The sequence below is a fragment of the Camarhynchus parvulus genome, chromosome 3 (assembly GCF_901933205.1).
Source record: "Camarhynchus parvulus chromosome 3, STF_HiC, whole genome shotgun sequence".
Classification (NCBI taxonomy): domain Eukaryota; kingdom Metazoa; phylum Chordata; class Aves; order Passeriformes; family Thraupidae; genus Camarhynchus; species Camarhynchus parvulus.
In genome coordinates this window covers 24943736-24966171 of record NC_044573.1, presented here as the reverse complement: position 1 = coordinate 24966171, position 22436 = coordinate 24943736, and the positions used below count along the sequence as shown (strand labels likewise).

Here is a 22436-nt window from a genome sequence, read left to right as displayed (position 1 = left end):
TAGCTTATTACCAATTTCCATTATATACACAAAATCCTAAATATTCTTGTTTGGAAAAAGAAATACCTGATTTTAAAAACATGAACACCTCAGGTCTTCATCAGAACAGTGAGAGAGCCATGGCCATTAAGAAGGTGTAGCAGATACCTTGCACGGGAAGTTTCTCTTTTATGAGCTGTAACAATGAGAACTGAAGACTTCTTTTTGCTGATGCATTTAATTACACACATCATCTATAACCAAAAAGACCTAGTAGGTGCTACAACGAGCTGGTTCATGCAGTAATAATGAAACATATCAAATGCCATTCAGTGCAATGGCTGGAGGAGGAAGGTGTTGCCATTCTGCAAGGGAGACTGTCACTCAGAATGGACCAGGAAATGAAGCTTAGATAACTTGGTCTAATTATTTTATGTATGCATTCTAATTTGACCAATAGTTTATCTTCATTAATTAAAACAGACATGCCAAACTAGTTTGTTTTACTGCTGTTTCTGAGAATAAAGTTATAAGGATTTAAGCTTTAAAAACATGATTTATTTTTTTTAGGCTAAATCCTTGTTTGGTGACCAGAGCTGCCTATCTTGATGTCCTTGTGATGTTGAGTACTCACCTGGAGAAGTTTCAAAGGCAAGGTAAGTCAATATACTGTTCTCTACATTGGAATTAATATTTGTATCTATTTCTGAGCTCTGGAAGAAAGTTGAATCTGGAGAAACAACAGTGTATTACTTGTGCTCAGGGTATCTACTGACTCCTGGAATCCTTTAGCTGCCTTATAGAAGAAGGCCCTTTATTCTGCCTACGTTTTGTTGAGGAGAAAACTGAGATGCAGTTCCATGTCAAGGCTTGAAGTGATGATCTTGCAGTATTCCTAGTCCTAGAATGGCTAGCAACAAAAAAGTTCCTTTTCATGTTCCAAAATGGTTTTTTAATCCAAAATCCACAGCCTGGACTATTGCAACTTTAACCTTTCCAGAAAACCACAGAAATGCTTTTTTGTGAGACACCTGAAATAGTTTCAGGGAATGGGTTTTCTAATGTTCAGAAGTTTTATAAAAAACAACTCTGAACAATTCTTTCAGTTTCTTTTTTCATTTTGATTCTTTATCAATGGGAATTTTTTGAAGGACCAGTAAGAACTATCAGTGGTTTTAATGTTGTAGATTACAGTTAGCAACAGTACAAAACAAGCTGTGAACAATAAGAAAAAACAGGTGTGGAGGAAGGGACAGCATCTCACGTGTGCTACTGTGTAGGCAGGTTTCAGTCAGCTCTAAGTAGCTTCCTTGTGGGCCTGTTTTGTTCACTTCTTATGAAGAAGTGAGTAATAAATTACCTTGTCAGTCCAGGAAGGCAATTAATAAATAGTTCTGTCTCTTTATTAAAATTCTTAACACTGCATTTAAGTCACTGGAACCGTTCTTTATTTCAGAGAGTCATGTTGCAGGCGCTGTTAATTTTAAAACCAATTCCTTTTGCTTTTTTTGCCTAGACCTTTAGTTGATGTAGTTCCATTCTAATTCTAAAATTGCTATTGGTGTGATTTCTTGTCAATGTACAGTTCAAATAGGGATGGTTGTTAAGAAAGCAAATTGGTGATGAACATGTCTGAAATCAACTTCTTCAGGCAGGTTGATGGAGAACTAGCCCTTACAACAGAAGGACAGACATAGAGAGTGACTAGGCAAGGGCCACATGCTTTATAGGGTGGAATGCACCCTTACCTAAAGCAGTTTCAATATAACATGTCTCTAGGAATAATTTTTTTCCTGACTATTTACTGTTTTTTCTGGGGCTAAGCTATATCTACCAACAATAATTTTTATATTAAATTTTTTTTTTACTACAGAATAAAGCTTTTTAAATCCTCATATGCCATTGGCCTTAGAAATAGTCCTTTGCAGTACATTAAAAAGTCTAGCTGTGTATCACAACTACAAAATAAACCAAAACAACCCCCAGAACCTCCTTCAACCATATTTGGGCTCATCATGCTTTTACTTTGAATACTACTTTTTAAAAGAGAGATCCTTTTGGGAATAATAATTTTTCCACTTTTTTAGCATGGTCCTCTACCACTGTTCAGCTCCTTTATGGTATGAATCATCCTGGTTTTTCTGTATTCTCTACGTCTGAAGTTTTTTTCATCTTCTGATTATTCTTGCCACTTGCCCTTCAGCTCTATTTTTGTATTTTCTTTTAGGAAGGAACAGCCAGTACTCCAGGGGAGGGCTCCTGCTTTGCTTACTTAGTGGGCATTGCATTTCCTTTATCAGTCTCTTTCCTATTTCAGTTATCCTTGGGGTTTTTTGTCTGTTCTGGTTTTTAAACAATTGCTGCACATTTGCAAAGACTTTTATGGAACTCTCCACACCAGGAAACTCCCTTCCTTTTTTTTAATGCCCCTGACTTGTGAATAGCCCTTTGAGCCTGAGGGACTGCACCATGCTGTGGCTGGATTACCAACTGTAGTGAATTCATTTATTTTTCAAAGCTCATGTGGACTGTACCAAACCTGGGTGCTGTAAGGTACAATTTCTGCAGAAGGAAAGAAAGAAATTATTTTTGCAGATTCTCTCCGCTTGGGTATAGTTCATCGGTATTGTTTTGCTTAAAAGTTTCAGTCCTAGGTAGGTATAAAATTACATATTTCAGGCAGTGTCTACAGAGAGTAAAAATTTAGGCTGGAAGTACTGTTTTGAAAACCTAAAGATACATTTGGGACAATTTTATGTATCACAGGCAAGAAGCCCTTCTGAAAGGAAGGAGTTATATGTTTATATTAAATAGAAACTGAGTGTCCCATGACACAGTAAGAGAAAGACTAAACTCACCAGTTAAAACTGAATGTTTTGAGTCTCCCATTTAAATGTTTTAAAGATATGATTATTAATTGAAGCATTATACTTTTCTGAGATTAAATATCTTACTCATTTATGCATATCTCTGGTTATGAGCCAATTTTTCTCTGTTCTAATCTTGATTTGTAAAGTTGTTTCAATGAATAAAGGGTGAGGGACAAATCCAAATAAAACTGTTTCTTGATGTGTTTATCTAAGAGGCCCCAGGAAGTGCTGTATATGAGTTCCAGGCCACAGGCTGAAACTGATTTTCATCAACAGAAATGGGAATGCAATGTAATGAGCCTGCAACTGGTTAAAATCAGACCACTTCTAATTGATTATGCCTGTCTAAAGAGGCTACAATTACAAAGAGGTTTTCAGAGAACAGCTCTGCCTAGGCCTTTCCTACATTATGATTATTTTCTGTAAGTGATTTGTTGTTTTCAATTAATAAAATCTGTCCCTTAAAGTGCAGGATAGCCCTTAGGGAATTTACTTCACAAATTCAAAAAACATCAGCTTTAAAATGTTGGCTAAGGAAGGCAGGGAGTAATGGATACCAAAAGCATCTTGTCCAGCTAAAAATTTACTGCTGGTTAAATGATGATTATTTATCTTAAACAAAACAACCCAAACCCCATAGTTATTCCTATTTGCTGGACTGGATGGAACTGTTGCTTGATTCATGTCACTGGGAAAAGACAGTTTTCTTTCCTTGAGGTGATAGGCAAAATCTAGAACTTTTTTCTCAGCTCCTGGTGTGTCTGAGGGCTTTCAGATATGCTGAGACAATACATATAGCCGAGACTATATAAACTTAAAAATATTTTTATTCTCTTATCAATTGCAGTTGGAAGCAAGTCTTAAAAAAAAAAAGAAAAAACTTAAAATATACAAATACTATTTTTACCTTTACTGAGAGTAAAGAAAATTCTTACCAGGTATAGGATTATTTGATGAGCTAATGTCTGTTGTCACTACTAATAGTTATTAGTAGTGTCCAGGGAATTTGTTCTTGCAGACCTCTTTGATGTATTTTCTCCACAATAACTGTTTTTATTGATCAGAAATCACAAATGTCTAGGGCCTTTTCATTCTCATGGGAGAACAATGCAGTCCTCTTGCAGAGAATATACTGGCACTTCTCTGTAATATTTGAAGCAGGGTAGAATAAAGTAGCATTTGTAGGCAGATTGGGGTGGGGAAAATTACCTCAAGTCCAGGTGAGAACATGTTCAGCCTTAGCTGTGTATATGGTTATTCATATATTCATGCAAATTCACAAGTTTTGATCAGGAGGAGTTAGAAGCAGAGGTCTGTAGAGCTCCAGATCTGTGTGTGCGTCTGAGGTTACACACTTTGCTGTGCTCTCAGAGATGGGCTTTGCAGGAGATGGAATACAGGACTGGTGTGGTACACTGTTTCACTAAATAAGATTCCTCTGTTGAATATATGAACTTCTGAGAGGTTCTGTCATAGACGTTCCTGCCTCCAAATCTTCTGGCAATTGGTGTTTGCAGCAAAACAACAAGATGAGAGCATTGCTGTGATCTGCAGTGCTGCTCACGCAGGAGCCAGAGTGTTGAATTGCAGAGGAAGCTCAGATCTGCCATGCTCTGTCTCTCTGTAACAGATGAAGGATTCCACAAGACAGAGTGGTCTCATTTTCCTTCTTGCTCACATCTTGAAAAAGTTTTCTTGTATTTTGTAGTTTTGTGAGGGGAAAAATGGATGCAACTCTCTATAATGGACTTGACTAATAGAAGCGCATTTTGGCCAGGGTTGTGTTCCAAAAAATGGCACTTGTTGATAGAGCTCTGTCAATGTAAGTGAAGTAGGATGTAGAACAGAAGAGGGAAAAGATGAAAGAAAATTTTGCTAAAGATAATCCTGCCAAGTTGTTACTTTATCCTGTATATATGCTGTCAGTCTGGTTTGGCCTGTTGTCAAGTATAGTGTCTTCAAAATTCAAGTTTGTTGGGAAAGAAAACATTTAAATAGGATGTCAAATAGGTTGAATCTGTGATTTAGGAAAAGATGCCACTTGTAGTCTAACTAAGCATTTTTCCCTTTTCCATTTGAGGTGGAAGAATTTATAAAAGTTCTTGAAATTAACCAAACTCCAGTGTTGTGGTTAATAATGGGAACAGTTCCTTAGTATTTACATGATTAATCCTGTTCATAGAGAGATTGTTTTGATACCAAAATGGAGTTGGCAGTATTCTACTCTAACTTATTTTCTTTCCTTGAGTTTTGCAAAAACATAATTCCATTTTATTGCTTTCTTCCGAATACCTAAACCTTCTGTAGATGTAGGTTAAGATTCTTAAATTTTGCTCATGAACTAAAGAAATGGTTTCAAAAAATACTGTGCACCACACATGTGTGTGTATGTGATGAGAAACATGAGGTATTGTTTCAACTGTGTGTTGGTTTTGTCCTCAAATACAATGAAATATTTTTAAAATAAAATACAGAGCAAATACCATTCTCCTGGTTATATTTGTCCTTTTTAATTGGAAGTTATAAAATACATTGATAGAAATAATATGGATTATCAAACTTATGGATGCTTTGCAGTGCTTTGCAATGCAAGCACAAATTGCTCTTTACATAGGAATTTCTTAAATGTTTGCCTGAATTACATGATTTCTAGGTCTTTTAAACAGTATTTGAAGGTTGTGGCCACATTGTTTTCTGTATCATAGTTCCTAATCTTTTCTTATTCTGGTATGAAGCTAGATGGTAGCCAAGTTTTTCCTGCAGTCTAACTTACAAACTAATTGTTTTTGAGTGATAAAAATGTGACAGGGTAACTAGCCATATTATTTTAGCCATACTTGAATTTTCTTTTCCTAGATCCTTAAGAAGTATGGCCAAAAAATTATTTGAATAAAAACATTGGTGGCTTGTTAATGTGTGTTTTGGTTATTTGGTCTAATTAGATTATAGTTAAAGCTACTCTTAACATACTGAAGGCAGTTTTTGTTTATTATATCAGAAATTATATAAAGTTTGCTGGTATATTGACTGTGGCACTGGGTAAATGTTTTTATTTTGAGTTAAGAAAGGTAAAGATTTAAAACATTTATAGGATGATCTAAACGCCCTGTGCCTACTAACATTAAATTAGACAAGTCCAAAGGAAATATTTTTAGGTACTCAGTGTTCTAATTCAATGCAGACAGGAGAATGAATAAGTTGAGGGTGGCACTGTTGGAAGTCCAAGACACAGGGAGTGACTGGAAGTTGCCTGGACAGTAAAATGCCAGAGGCAGAACAAGTCAGGGATGTTGAAGTAGTCACAAAGACTGACCAAAAGTTAGTGTGAGACAGAAGAACAAAATGGGCCAAAGCTGAAAAGAATGAATTTTTGGAGAAAGGAGATGGGTATGTGCAACACCAACAGCTGTCAGAGAAATGTTGGAGGCAGAACTTGTGACACCTCCTGGTGGAGGAGGAGGAAAGTAAAAGTGTTTTTAGCATGGTGGCAGAGACAGCGGTCAGAGGAGGGTTGTGGAGGGTAGGCACAGTACTGCTGGAATGCTCTGTTGAGCAGGGAATGTGGAATGGTGTTCCATGAGATGGGTGACACTAGAGGAAAGTGGAGTTGGTCATGTTCATTAATGTTAGCAGTTAAAATTCTGTCCCCACGTGAAGACAGAGACTGCTAGTCCTTTCAAAATCAGGTTCTCTTTAGATTCCAACATGTACCACTGACTGACTTGCACTGTCACTGTGGGGTTTTTTAAATTTATATGGATGCAAAATACTGGAAAAGTCAGTGCTGGGCCAGAGAGATGCTGTAAGAAAAAAATACCTGTATGAAAAAATAGCTGTTTCAGTGTCCAGATATAATGGGGGTTTTTCCCCTTCTTTTTTCCTTTCGAAACTTTCCCTCATGCTGTACAAAATGCAGTGGGATGCTTCTGTCCTCAACAATAAATTATCCATGGATTCTGGTAATCAGTCATGTTTGTAGTTTTGAATTGTATTGTGAGTTCTGATGCCTAGTCTCTGATGTTGAAGAAGTTGCAGATGTCTTTAAAAGAAAACATCCTGCTTAAAATATGCCCTTTTAATGATCATCAACAGTCACCTTAGTATGGCTGTGTAATGAAACAGACTTTTCTGTTCTCTTTGTGGTTTTATTTCCATTTAGCAGTGACTTTGCCTAATCCACTTTTAATAAAAAGGAAAAATATGAAAGAAAATACTTTTCTTTAGTATTTGTCTAGGAAAATCTCTTCTTGGCACTGATTACCTCTTAGCCTACTCCCTATTCATATAATCTGTTCAGATGTCTGTGGATGGTAGTTAGAGAGTGAATTTTAACCTCAGTTCATAAGCAATTGTGCTTTTTTGTAGGTCTGGTTGAATAATGATGAATATCCAGATTTTTGATGCTCAGAGCCCCTTCCCATAACTGCAGGCAAAGCATTTTATTGCTGCTCTTGCAATTTTTGTCTGCCCTTGCAGAGGGTCAGTACGTTTTCTGATGCTGGTAGTAACTTCCCCACTTTTCCCCTGCTTTGTTATTTTTTTCTGGAGCCTGTGGAAGGAACATGGAAGATGGTTTGGATGCTCGAGGGCCTGCATACAGGATTTAATTTCAATACTTATCTAGATACAAATACTTAGAGCTATACTAATCACATGTACAGAAGGAAGCCCGTCACATAATACACTGGATGATCACTTGGCAGTAGCTAAATAATCACTGTGAAATTACCAAATCCTACAGAAATGTATCAACTCTGCAAGGAGGTGAAGCAAGTTTAGATTTAAATATGCAAGGAATTCAGATTACTTCTGTCACTTTTGATCAGACTGTAGTGCCTGTGAGATGAAATATCAGCTGAGCTGTCCATCAGCTGATGGTTTGTTACTCCCTGAGCAGGGACATTTGTCTGTCGTTGCTCCATGTATCTGCTTGCTCTGGGAACAGACTGAATAGATCCTGCCTGCCACTGCAGGGAAGAGCAGAAGAGAGACAGGCAGGGTGCAGGTTTGGGAGCTGCTAAATTTTGAGGAGGTTTATAACTGGAGATTCATCCAGTCTGCTAATTCCATTCTGCTCCTCTTCCTTTCCTCTTTATTTTCAGATGGTGAAAGACCATTTTATTTCATACACATGACAGAACATCAGTTGATCACAAATAGGATTAAAAATCCAGCCCCTCCAACTGAGATGCCGTGACATAGATGATGTGTGCATGTATCAGTGTTGGGGACTGAGGATGTTTGTGTCGGGTGTTGAAGAGAACCAAGTGGTTGTGTAAGATGTCTCCTCTACTAGAAGCAGGCTGAAATTCTTCCTGTCCCACAAATGAAGCAATCCTTAAGGGGAAAAAAATAAAATTAAATCCACTTAATTCTTGAAGGCTCTTTTGCATCTGTCAGCATCCTGGAGAGACTGCTGTTTGCCAGGACCCTTCAGCCAAAATTTGCTCTCCCTTCTCACAGCAGCTGGTCATTCAAACTGTACAGTGATGTTTGTTTGTAAATAAAAGTATGTTGTTACTGTATCTTGACAACAGAGGCTGACATTTACTTTGGGAACCAGTGTGGTTTTCTGGTTTAGTTGGATATTTTGATGTAAGCCAAAGGAAAGAGTTTACTTAAAGCTAAGCAGATGAGAAAACATTTACATGAAAGCCTGGAAAGACTTCTTAGTGATGAAGTTGAAAGCAGGAATATTTCCACTGCATTGTAATAACACAGGGGCATTCTTTCCTTTTGTACATATTTGTGTGAAAAAAGAGTGTTGGAGAGCATGTGGAGCACAAGATGAATGCAGAAGGATTTGCTTTCTGGTGTGCTGAGGCTAAGCAAATATTCAGACAGTCTTATTTTGCTGACGGCCTTGCCATTGAGACATCCAGTTTTAAAGAGACTTGCTGTAAAGTAGATGAGCCACAGTGTCCAGTCTTTCGCAATTGCATGGGAAAAAAAGAAGTCATCCAAAGCAGAAGTATTTGATATATACAGAAAAAGAGGATCTGTTGCCAGAAACCCTTGTATCACAGTCTCTGCAAGCTAGTAGTTCTGCAAGCTAGTAGCTCTGCTGTGTTTTTTATGTGCAAGTAGTTTTCCTCTTCAAAGATGAAGACATAAAGATAAGTTGTGCTGGCCTTGCAAAACACAAATGGAAGTTTGCTGAGTTGGAAGGTCAGTGCATGGCCAGCTGGAGTCCATGGGAGGGTCACCACTCTCTCTGATGTTGAGTTGCAGGCTCTGGCAAAGTTGGCAGCATTGACACCAACAAAATGGAAGACACCCTCCCCCCTTCCCCTAATTTTTTTTCTCTCTCTCTTGGTCCCTCTCTATCTCTTTCTGTGTGCACTTAATACTACTCTCCCTTTTCCTGCTCTGGAGCTTTGACCCTTCCATCCTGCCAGCTTTAGCTTACCTCAGTGTAAAGCAGTGTGGACAGGAGATGAAAGCATTTCTCTTGCAGTATACTTACAAATAAACTCTTGGTTTGAAGAGCTGAGCAGTGGGTGTGTGTGTTGCTGAAAGGCAGCTGAGGAGGGGAGCAGGCAGGAGCAGGAGAGGGTGCAGGGCTCTGAAACTGAAGCTGTTTCTCTTCTGGAACTGAGGTGTTTGACCTTGAACCTTTTTCTTTCAGCTGCCTGGGATTATTTCTGTTGTTAAACTGCAGTCTGTGGACTCAGGCTGTGTAATAAGTGAGACGAAGGCCTAATCCCTCTCCAAGGCAACCAGACAGTTCAGAAATTAAGGAATTCTGGCAGTTGGCTGCGTGTCGTGTGACACGGGCATTAATGCTAGGTTGTGCTGCGATGCCAGTGTGTAAAAGCAGCGTGTTTGGAGGGGGTTTAGAAATGTAGCAAATAACAGATACAAGTTTGCATTGCTATGAGACAGAAATCAGCTGTGTCATGCAGAGGATAATGCTGTGAGATGGCTTTGCACTGATACTGGAGTTCCTCTGACTGCATCAAGTCCCTTCAGAAAAGAAACTGTAGTGAAAATGTGAATGACAGAGCTAGCAGTTGGGCAATATGTCTGAAATTTTTTTACAAATAGTCCATTTCTTTGAAGTGTGTCCAGAATTACTCAGAAATGGTTCTGTCTTATGTGCTAGACAGTGCACAACCATGTCAACTTTCTGTGTAAATGTCAAACAAATTAAGATGGCTTTAGAAGAATCTGAATATGAAAGGGCAGGATATTTAACTGTAAATAGAAGGCTTAGGGAAATGTCTTCATGGACAACAAAATGAATCTATATTTGTGCTGTGGCTTCATGTCAAATTCAGGAATTTAGTAGGACTATTTGGACAGGCTTTTAGCAGTGCTCACTGTTTAATTATAAATAGCAAAGTTACATGGCAATGAATTGTCTTTTTACAGATACTGGAAAAATGTAAGTTTGTTTAATCTTTGTATTTGCCTTTAGTGCATTTTTACCTTTAAAAAAACGTAAACTTCCGACATCCCCTAGTACTGTTCTCTGTTCTTTTGTGATTTTCCCCTACTTGCATTTGTATTTTGTAGGGTATACCCTGTTCATTTACTTGCAGTACAAGTTATACAGACACTGAACTGGGCAAAATGGTTTCAATATTATAAAATGGTTTATTCCTGCTGATGATGGAGAAGGTTGAACTCAAGGCACATAAGTATTTCAGTCTATGTGGGTGTGAAATAGGACCATTGATGACTTTTTTCTTTATTTTGTGTCTACATTGCCAGCTCTGCTAAAGCCTGAAACCCTCTGGTATCACAGATGGCAGTGGCCTCTGTTCGCTCCAGGAGGTGGCCAAGCACTAAAGAAGGTTCTCAGGCTGTGCTGGGCCATGTGGACAAGGTTGCACCAGTGTAAATGGCTGAAGTGTCACAGTTCCTGGGCTGATACAAAGAGGGGTTACAGTGCAGCTCCTTTGTTTTCTTACCTATGTTAACTGTTCAAAATGAATAAGAATAGGAAAAGTATCCTAGGTTTTTTAGTAAGTAAATTCTTTAGACTGATACACACAGGACAAATCTATTTATCTTGAAGGGTCATCTTCCTAATAGCAATTTTTTCTGACTAAAACTATGAAGGCATGAGAGTTTCAATGTTATCAGAATGGCCTCTGTCATCTTTTCTCCTGATTTCAGTTGCAGCTGAGTAGTCTGACAGATAGCACTTTGTTCAGTCTGGTCTCTGATTTTAGAGCTAACTATCCACATTTTTTCCCATATATATTTAATAGTTTATTTGTGTTAATAACTTTCTGCAATGGTAGAAATGGGAAGCTTGTACAATTTGCAATGTTGTATTACTAGCTTGATTGAAAGAAATATGTACCAAACAGATGTAATTGGTAAAGATTGCAGGCAGTCTGCAAGGTGCTGTAGCATTTTTTAAGTTGTTTGAAACTTCTAGCTCATATGTTGATCATAGTTCTCAGAAAACTTTGTGTCCTTGTTTCTTTTGATTTAAATATGAGTGTATGTGATATCTAGCAAAGCTTTTTTATAATTTGGAATCAGTTTAAAATGAAGGAGAACTCTGATTTTCATGCCTGAATTTACCTTATGATACCTTTTGCATACCTGGTATTTGTCAGCTTCATGGTCTGGAGCAGATGGCAACATCATCTATTTGTTCACTTTACGAAGTGTTACTCTCATTGCAGGAATGCAATTCCTTGACTTTTGGGAAGAGATGAAGATAGTCATTTCAGATTCTGAATTGGTGTCTGGTATTCCCTACTCACCTGCTGTACCAGGACTGATACAATATCTCCAGAGCATCACCAAACTTGTAATATCAGTGCTGTCAGTGACTGCAGGTCCTGACGTGCAGAGCTGTGGTTCAGCAGCTGCAGAGGAAATGGCCAAGCCCTCGCTGTCAGTGGCTCATCTCCTGCACTGTGAGTTCCATGAAGTGCGGCTGCTGGCATTGGAGGCAATACTGCTGGGACTGAAACAAAGAAATTCCAAGCAGATTGCAGAAGGAAGAGGAGGTGTATTATGTTTACCCACTGATTTGGAAGACACTCTTCTCACAATGGCTCTGAAGGAAACAAATCCCCAGTGTTTTTGCAAGGTAAGAGGGTGCTTTTTTATTGACATATTGTATGTTTTCAGTAAATGAATGTTTTTAATTTTTAGATCATATTTGTAATTTTCAAAAATATATTTCAAACACGCATTATGCTTTTTAAATAGTAGTTGAGTAGTTGGGGTTTTTTTACACTGAACAGGAGCCGTGCAGTAATTTTGTGACAGATGTTCTTGTGTAAAAGCAAGAACTTCCTCTTTCCTTTCTTAGAACTGTCCAGAGAGATTCCTTTTGTTCTTAGAGTGGAGCTTAAGCCAGTGTTTTATTGATCTCAAATGTGCACATTCCTGTTGAGACTGTCTGTAAATTCTTTTTTTGTGAATTGTGTCTGCAGGTGCTGGAAATTCTTTATATTATGGATCTTAGAAATGTGCTTCCAAAGACTGAATGCTCTATAAAAATGAATCCAAATCAGCTGTTAACCTGGAGTTTAAACCTTGCAGATATCTCCAGCAGGTATGGCCTGTCATGCATGTTGAAATACTTATATTTTAAAAACTGAACTATAGTTTTTAAAAACTATATTAATGTTGAACATTAATATATTATTTTGGGACTGCACTTTCATTTAAAAATCTGTGTTTCAGGAAAGAGAGTGTGGTGTATTTGAACAAAGTGGGTTCATGAGAATTTTTCAGATAAATAAGACCTTTATCTGAATTATTCAAAAGGCCCACAAGTCATACTAGCACCCTATAAATGTCCAGTTGTACAGTTCCTGAAACAAGAAGTTACTTTGGCTGTCCAGTGATAGCCAGTGAGCATAGTTCTTCCTGAATGGTAATTGGGAAACACCCACTTTACTGTAGAATTAACAATTAGTGTTAATGATCCAGCCCTACACTCATTTGCTGTGAATCTGCCATCCCTCCTATCCTGGTTTATGGGCAGATGGTTTATGGAAAGAACAACAGATCTCATTTAACTTGTTGGATTGGCAGAAATGGTTAATCCTAATCCTTAGGGTTTGCACTCCTTACACAGACTGTAAAGTCAGCAGAAAGCACTGGAAATCTGGAGCCAGATTGTGGGTCCTACTGAATTAGAGCTGTGCCCATGCATTCCTAATGGAATGCACAAACAGGCTTACAGTGTCCAGACTAAGAGTATGATATCCTGTTTCTGATAGTTTTTTAAGCCATTCAAACATTGCAGTCCAGTGTTACAAACATTGAATATAGAGGATGTAAAGTGCAGAACTGCATTTTATAGCTGTGCCTATTTGCTGCTGATTTGCACTGAATTGTTCAAGTTCAAATGATGGGAGCGGTCATTTCTGGGATGAAGTAAGGTACTGGTGGTAAAATAACACTGACTAGTGCTGATAGGGGGAAGGGGCTGGAGTAGCAGGCCTTGCTGCTCAGGTGTTGCCATTCCCCACGATGGGAATAGGCTTCAGCAGCCACGGTGCCCTGAGCCATATCCTTAGATCCTGCTTAGCAGCTGTAGAAGAGATATTCCTGCAGCTAAACACCAGCTTCAAGAGATGAATTTGTTCACAATTTAAAATAATGTCTGGTTTATTTGACTCGGGTTCCATTTTCAAATGTGTTCTTCTATGAGAAGTATGTAAATAGAAAGTAAACATGAGAGAAGTGAAAGTAAGGGCATGTTTCATTGGCATGTCAGCTGAGAACTTAGCTAACATCTAGATCTCTAATGTAAAAGCTTCAAGTGCTCAGCTTGAAAACGATCCGTTGGTGATCATCAGAAGTAATTAAGAGCTGGCTGGTTTTCTTCTAGAGATGAAATGATGACAGAAATAGCTGGGTTTTTGATATGTCCTTTGCCTTTTTTCTCAGCCCCGAAGGTCAAACCATAGCTCTCAAATTTGCCTCCAAACTGATTATCCACCTTTTGCAGAACCATCAGCAGGTAAGGGAAATGGAGCTGGTTAACAGTTTTGTAATCCTGGAGTTTTTAGTGATTGCAGTAATGTGGCTTCTTTTAGATAAAGACCCCAAGCTTGTGTTTTTGTGTGTCCGTTTATCATTTTTGACATTCATCATTATGTCTTCCTCTCTGAATACACTGCCATGTTCTGAAATGACACAGCCATGAATATTATCTTAGTACATCCCTCTCAAAGTAATTTCAAGTTAAATACATACATAAATATTTTTGATGGAGTAATTTTAGCTTCTGAGCTCATCCAAAATGGTCACTATAATGTAGAAAGGGAAATGCCTGTGGTGTTTAATGCTTGTTCTGAATCCAGCCCATTTACTGAGCTGCAGCTTTGTTGTGGTTTCTTGATTTTTGGAGAGCCCACAGGAGAGCACGTTGGGTGGGAAGGCACGAAGCTGAAGCAGTGGTTGGGTGCAGTTCCCAGCCAGCTCAGATTTCTTTTGATTTTAAATTGACATATGTGATGTCACATATGTATGTGTAGAGCAGTGCAAAAGCAGCTTTAGTGCTAGACATTTTTAAAAATATTTTCAAATCCACTTAGTGGATATTTAAAAACAAACAAAATTCTCATGATCTGTTTTAAAAGAAAGATTCCTTACAAAGCTATTATTTTTCATAGAATGAGCAGCAGAATGGATTCTTATTATATGCTAATAACCATGTCTCATTATAAAAAATGTAAAATCAGATTTGCACACAAGAATTGAGGAACATGAATTATGATATTAAATCTTTTTTGTTATAGGAAAGGCATAGTGTGAGTACTTCCAGTTAACATAACAAAGCAGAATTAAAGAAAAATGCTGTAAAAATCTTAAATAGAAATGCTGTATCAGCTTTCTCTAATAAGCATATCAGTCATGGGAGGTCCTAGATATACCTACAGAGAGAGCTTTAGGCTTTGGGAAAGGCCAGGTACATCAGATTTCCATCTAAATTCTTTCTTTGAGCTTGCATTCAGTATTTACGTCTGTGGAAGGGATTTTCTCTTCCATGTGGTAAAAGTTAAGTTCTGTCTTTCTACATAGTCCGTCCATGTGTCTGCTTGAAATTTGAGTCATTGTACCATCTTGGGAGATTTTTAATTTTTGTTTTCACCTGTTACAGAATCTGTAGGACATGCTCTGGCTGTGTCCTTTTGTGCAGTGCAGGTACATGGCCCTGCACCAGGCAGAATGAGGCAGAGTATGATGAGGTTTTATTTATTCCTCAGTTAATGAGGTGGGTTGAGAGCTGGCTGAATGGCACATCCCAGAGGGTCATAAGCAGTGTCACAGGGTCTAGCTGGAGCCCTGTCACTTGTGGTGTCCCAAGGGTCAATACTGGGCCCAGTATTGTTTAACTTCTTCATCCGTGACTTGGGTCAAGGGGCAGGTGCCTTCGTAGCAAATTCACTGACAGCACAAAGCTGGGAGCAGTGGATGATACCCCAGAGGGCTCTGCAGCCCTTCAGAAGGACCTTGACAGGCTGGAGGGATGGGCAGAGAGGAACACTCTGAAACTCAGCCAAGGACCAGTGTATTTGTCCTTGGCTTGCATGTGTGGAAGGACTGAGGACACAAAAATACTCCTTGGCTTGGGTGGTCATTGGTGACTGTGCTGTGAAGGGACAGAGTCAACGACTTGCCTGTGTATACTGCTCTAACTAAAAGAAGATTTCCCAACTTTTAAATATTCATGTGGGTTTCACCACTTTGGAAAAACTGGGCATTTACTAATGAGCAGTCTCCCTTAGGCAGGCCATGGTTCAATGTGATGGTAAGAGGGGAAGCATACTTCTCACATGTTCTGTGCCTTCAGGTTCCAGAAGAAGTCTTGAAAAAATGGGTTCAGCTGATAATGTATTTTTGTGAAGATGAGCAAGAGACAGAGATGCTCTTAGCAGCTGCTGAAGTTCTTAAAAGTATAACATCATTCCTTCTGAGCAGTGAGAAGCTTATTCTTGGTAAGTAGTCTGAAAGTAATTTTCTGGATATTTTGATGAAATCCATTAATACATGATTACAAATGTATGTGTATGCACAGTCAAAACATAATTACATCAAACAGGGTTTTTGAAAATTTTAATAGAATTTAATTACTAAACATATAGATTTATTTAAATTCTGGTAGAAAAAGCACATGTGCCCAGCCTCTGGCAATAACTCAGCAGAAGGGGTACATGAGATGTTGTTATGTCTTCAGGTTACTATACACTGGTGTACAGAATTACTGGCTTGCAATTGTTCTGTGACTTGAATCTTTCTGTAGTACTCTGTTGGTGGGCTGGACATAGTTTAGTTTAACACTGGGAGTGTAGCAAAGCTGTGCTGGCTGGATGTTGAAATGAAGGTCTTCAGTCTAGAAATGAGAGACACGTTCTACTATGAGAATAATTAATAATTGGATCACATTATATCTCCCAGGTATAGGGATTTTTGTTTGAAGTTAACATTAGACTGTCTCTTTAGAAAACAAAGAAAGAAGGAGAACAAAAAAACCCTACATGACCTATATGGCCTTATTCAATAGTACATATAGTGTCTGCGAGGCAAAGCTAAGTGAAACTCTGTTTTGTTCTGGAAAATAGATGGGGTTTTTCTTTTAGGTTTTTTTTTCCCTCCCCCCCTGCCTTCTGTGAATAGAAAATGGGGGGATTTTGTGACTAAAGGGCCAGGAGATATGCAAGAATAGGTAGTACTAGATGGTAAAGAAGTTCTTTTGCATCCTGAACAGGACAGACAGTTTTAGATACTTTCAGCTCCATGATACTTCATTCCAGTGTAGATATGTAAATGTTTTTGGTTTAAGTAGCTTCAGTCCATCCATATGGCCTGGATGCAAATATCTCTTATACAAAAAGAACAGTATTTTTCCTAATCTGTAGATAGTGGTTTTGGGAAAAATTAGGTATTTTGAGATGTGCCTTTTAAGAGGTACTGGTAACATTCACCAGAGCTAAGTCTATATGAGGTAGACATTGCAGTATTAAGTGTTCATAGTATCAGCTCTGGAAATCTGAACCTTCACCATCTAGATAAAGCTCTTCATAATACAGATATCATTCCCATTTTATGTCAAATGAAGACAGTGGAAGTATTGGAGTGAAAACATCCCAAATGCTGTGCTACTCATCTGTTGTTATTTGGATGTGGTCCGTAGATGATGAACAACACTTTCCTCTTTGATCTTGTCAAAACAATTGCTGATTTCCATGCTTTCCAGTCAGGCAGATGTGAAGGTCTGACATAAAACATAGCAGCAGTTTGTATCCTGTTTGTAAAATCCTAACAAAACAAATGAAAACAGACAAGTAGACAAAAATAAATGCTCCCCAAACAGCCCAGAAGATAGAGCTCCAAGCCCTCAGTGGGCAAACCATCTGAATTAGCTCTTTGCTCTGAAAATTGATCCAGGGGAAGAAAGATGCCCTTCACAGTACCTAGAATTGTCAGTCTGGGGATCTTCACAACTGTGAAACTGTCAGTACTGCAGTGGGGAGTTTGGCAAATCAAGGGCGTGGGCTGGTGATTAGTTGGAGTGATATAAACCCAGGATAATTCCCTTGAAGAGTCTGTGTGCGTGTAAACAGCTCTGACTTCTGTGCCTTCTTCTGCATCAGCTTGCTTGACCACATACAGTAAAAAGTAGGAGTTCAAGGAAACTGTGGTTGTATGAAATGGAGTTGTAGTCAGTCCCAAGAGCTTCCATTACTGTGTTCCTAAGAGAAAGAGGGTGAATGCCAGTCTGTATGTTCTGGGTGACCCCATCATCTCTTCATCGACCTGCTTGAGGGTTCAGAAAAGGTCTTTATGCAAATTCCCTTTGTAGACTTCCACTGCTTCTGGAGATACAATAGAAACTTGTTTAGGTGGGAAATCTGAATATTGAATCTCTAGGGGAATAATTATTCTGCCCTAGCTGTACCAGTATAATATTATTGAGTGTGTCATGCTAGGAAGAAAAAAAGCAACTTCTTTCTGAAGTAATTATACTTCATGTCATTGCCACATAGGGAAGTTACAGGTAATACAGGAATGTGTAGTAAAGCCTAGAGCAATTTACTTTGGCCAACAGTGAAATACAGCTGTGTTTTTGTCTGGCTAGCCTTGTAATACAAATCTCTGATAAACCTGCTGAAAACATGGTAGAAGAAAACCAGCAGTGAAACACAACTTTTGTGTTGTCTGTGGTCATCAGAAAGTAATATCTCCCAGCTGGCTACATCTTAAAGTGAGCTTCCAGTGGATTCCTTTAATCAGGATGTTCAACAAGACCTGAAAAGTCAGCTGAAGAATACCCCTGCAAACCTAGGAGTACAGATGTGTGACTCGAGCTGGTCATGCATGGCGTGGCAGCAGTAGATGGCATGAGGGTCTGCAAAGGAAGCATGGCTTGTGAGGTGTGGGTTGCCACTGGGGTGGTGTGTGCTGTCTGTCTGCTTGGGTAGTACCAAATCAGCACCTCCCTCTTGGCACTTCTCTTTGGTTAGTCTTAGCTGTGTACGTGCAGTCACTCCATGGATTGAGCTGGTTTCCAACAGAGAGTGGGTGTAAGGCTGGCAGGGCCTGCTGGTGACTGCTGGGGACACTGGATGTGGGAGAAGGAGGTGACAGTAGATCCCTGGAAGATGTGGTCAGTAGCTGTTTCCAGAACCACTGGCAGTATCTGAAGAAAGCTTGGCTTGGCAGCCTCTGCTCCAGGCAGATTGCAGCAGCAAATCCATGAGCGGTGTGTTGATCAGTGATCAGTCTGCAGCTGCAGAATTTTTGGAGTTCCCAAACAGGAATTCTGCACTCCTAGAAATTGTAGAAAATGGAGAGCACTCACAACTAAAGTTGAACCCAGAGAGAGAGGCTTATTCTCTTATCTGTTGCCCACTGTTTAAACCAAGCTGAGTCTGCCACCCAGATAAGGTTCGCAGATGCTAAAAATACTTTGGTTGTATTGCCAGTCTTTTTCTCAGTGGTTGGCCAATGTCTTTAATGTCTTGTGTTTAGGTGTGGAAACAGAGCTTTCTAACTTCTTTGAATGCATATAAGAAATAGAAATCTAATTTTTCTCCACAAATGAATATAGGACTGTCTGATACCCTTGGTCTGTGGAAATGTGTGATTCTACTGCTGCAGAATGAAGACTTGGTAGTAAGGGATGCTGCTGCTGAAGTGATACAAGTGGCACAGTCGGAAAAAAACAGCAGTGAAGGAACAGGTATGTTAACATTACTTTTAAATATTATTGAATGTTTTGGAGGCAAAAGTGTTTCTCTTCTCATCACAAATTTCTTGCTAACTGTAAGGTGCTTCATCCATCTCCTAGGATTATGTACCATAAAAAATAACACCAAATTTGATGCCCACCATGTTTTATTATTTTACTTCTACTGTTCTTGGTTTAATTTGCATATGATTACATGGAGATGTAAAAAAGAGAACAGCAGGACTCAGCTTTATGGTGCATGCTCATGGTGATGAGTCAATATTCACATAATTTCAGTTTGAAAGTTCTTTAATACCAGCTCTGGTCTAATAATACAATGCAAGACACTCCTTGAATCCCAGGTTGTTATAAGAGCCTAATCACAGATAGGAATCTGGGAAGCAGTATTCAACTCATTGATTCATTATTAGACCTTGAAATCCATTTAGATCCAGATCAACAAATACAATTCACAGCATACCCACAATGTGCTTTTAAGGATGTGGGCCTTTTGTCTGCTTGCCCTAATTTACTCAACCCTGTTAATTTTAAAATAGCCACAAAACTTGAGTAGGCTTAACTAATTAACATGCTTCACTTTGAGAGTCTTTGCTGACACATTCTTCCGTGTGTTGGGAATAAATTAGAGTTTACTACCAAGCTCATCACTCTCTGGTGGTCCCTGGTCTGTGCTACTCAGTAATGCCTGTACCAACTTGTCTGCAGTCAGTTCAAATTAGTCAGCCCTCTCCATGTGAACTTCTGCTAGGTTGGAGATAAAGCAGCTCTGTGGTTTAAAAAAAAATAATAAAAGATGGTAAAATGATGTTTCTATCTACTGTTGTAGATAGAAGTAGCCAGGAATCTGCTCATGTGACAGATGTGGTTTTGAGCTGGGACTGTTCAGGCACAGAGCTGTGGAATAGAAGACGGTAAAAGGAGGGATGTGGCATGGACAGCTTTCATCTTCCTGTTAAATCCCACAGCTCTGACAGTTTCTCAAGTCCCAGCTACAGCTCTCTTGAGTATCAAGGGGCTCTGTGTGCATGTGCCTCAGGTCCCCAGTGCTGGCCTTTGGGGGCATCCTCAAGTGTCTCAAGATGGTACTTTGGGACTAATACAGTGCTGGATTGTCTCTCTGAACCCTGTATCTTCTCCCTTCTTCCCTGTTGTATCCTGGTGCCAAGGGATATTTTCCTGTAACTGGGTGAGAGCTCTGTCCTCTCTCTCCTAATTAATGCTAAGGTCACCTCAGTGCTCTTATAGCTTACCACTTCGTAAAGCTGAAGTGACCATAATTGAGAAGATAACATAATAATTGTTTTTTATTTGCTATGTTCCTGATTAGGATAGGGACCCCACTCCCTAGACTTCTGTTAACCCCTTAGTTACACTTAGCTGTGCCTGTTTTTTCATTTAAACTCCTTGCAATGAAATGAATTTCTGTCTTCTGCGACTAGAAGAGAATGCTGCATTTGAAAAGTGATAATTCAGTTTCCTTTCATGTCCATTTTTCATCATTGGTATTCCTTCCTGTGATCTTTTTTCCCCACTAAACTCTTTTCACTTTTTGTGATTTGCTTTCTGGCTTTTGGGGGAGCAATTTTGCCCTTGTGGTTTTTATTTATAACCAGATTAAAATAAGCTCATCTTTGTATGTTGTTTGTTTACTTTCATTTACCCCCTTTCTTTTCATGTTCATGTGAGAGTATGCAATATGTTTGTGTCTGTGGTTTAGACATTTCATGGATCACTAGACCTCTCTGTCATGGGAATTTTTAAATTACATTCAAATATCTGCTTATTTTTTTTCAAGTTTTCATACCATGAAAGTCTGATTTTTCATCACAGCATTGACTTTAAGATAACTGAACCCACAGACTGAAATTGATAGAAGCTGTGAAACAACTCTCTTTAAAATTCTTACTTTATAACAAATTACTGGATATGGTAAATGAACTGACTTTTCATTTCCAGAATACAATGATAAATTAGTATTGTGGCCCAGTAGTTTTGTCATGAGATCAGAAAGATGACTTGAGATCAGAAATAGGAATGGATGTTTAGAAACCTGTTTTCATACATTCTGTAATTGTTTCACTTTTATGTCATTACCACGACCACTAGCTAACAGGAGAGACTAAAGAGACAATTATAATTTCAGCTTCATTTGTGCATCAAAAGTGTTTTGTCCTAGTAACCATTATATTTCCAGAAATACTGCACTGTAGGAATGAGTTATGGTGTGTTTCATCTTTTATTGCTGTTAATTTGCCATACAGAGAGGAGGAATGCTGTTCACAAAATACAAGCTCAGGACTTGCCAGAAATCTTGGTGCTAGCATCTTCATATCCCCTCCTCACAAAATTCTCTTTTCTCACTGTGTACACAGCAGGTAAGGGAGGAGTAGCCTATAGCTGCCTGCAGAAGATCCGCATTTATTGTCAGCTTAGGGAATCAATGTCATAATTGCTTCATTTATATTGAGATACAGAAGAATCTGTGATTATAGCCTGGCAGCTGCCCCTGCCCTTCCTGTGTGATACCAGCTGGCATTAAGTTTTCATGTGGAAAAGTAGAGTGGGAAAGGTTATGTACTTGTGTATTACAGTCAGACCAAGGCTGAATTAGCATGCTGTTCTGCAGAGTAAGGTGAAGTTGAGTTGTTGTTAACAGTAGCAAAGTTATTTGCATAGACTGTTCGTAGAGTTTTTGTAGCATGGTTCTCCTTTACATGTGTGTTGCTGAATAATAGCAGAAATGTGTAGGAGGATGATAGTGTCAAATAATAGGTATTTTCATGTCATTTAGAGATGGTGAAACTGGAGGCAAATGATCTTTCCTATTATAGTGTCCTTACGCTTCCAGTAACAGCTCCTATCTTGTGTAATTCTTTGAAATGCTACATGAGCTCTCCTGGAGGAGAATATGAACTTGGTTTCTTGTTTTTCCCTCATGGTTTTGGTGAGGACCAAACCCCCAGTCCCCTCAGGTAATTATTCCATGCAGCTTTGGATCACTGAAATTAGGAAAGCAGTAAGCAGTGGAGTCAGAAATGTGTGGTAACACATGTGATACAAGAACCCTGTGATAATTGCAGCCCCAGGAGAAAAGCTCAAAAGACCAAAGGCTGATATATGGCAGGGCCCCTATCCTCTCTCTACCCTGCTATTTACCCCCAAACAAAACCCTACAAGCCCTACTGTTTTCTTATAGAAGGCAAGAACCTCTACTGTTACCAGTAAAGTTCACTTTTAAAATGTATTTTCTTCATACAGAGAAGCTTGGTTTGTGTTTTTAGTATGTGCAAAAGCTCATATTCAGTAGGGGAAGTTACTGAGGTTGGATGATGGCAGTCATTTTCTGAGCAGAGCAGGTCAAACAGAATCCTGTCTCACCAGAAAGGAGAAAAGCTTCTGTTTTC

The 22436-nt window shown here is 38.9% G+C and overlaps 1 protein-coding gene across 4 annotated transcripts in view; it reads left to right on the top strand.

Annotated features, from left to right (window-relative positions):
* The window catches only part of THADA (THADA armadillo repeat containing), a 153012-nt gene that overhangs the window by 106286 nt on the left and 24290 nt on the right, over nt 1-22436 (top strand). For 3 of the 4 annotated variants that reach the window (XM_030946137.1, XM_030946136.1, XM_030946138.1), the window contains exons 31-36: nt 550-635; nt 11495-11907; nt 12257-12378; nt 13725-13797; nt 15634-15778; nt 18892-19023. In XM_030946137.1, the coding sequence (XP_030801997.1) occupies nt 550-635; nt 11495-11907; nt 12257-12378; nt 13725-13797; nt 15634-15778; nt 18892-19023 (971 nt within the window). Of the gene's footprint in view, nt 1-549; nt 636-11494; nt 11908-12256; nt 12379-13724; nt 13798-15633; nt 15779-18891; nt 19024-22436 lie in introns of those variants that run through there. The other variant, XR_004060613.1, reaches the window with a different exon arrangement.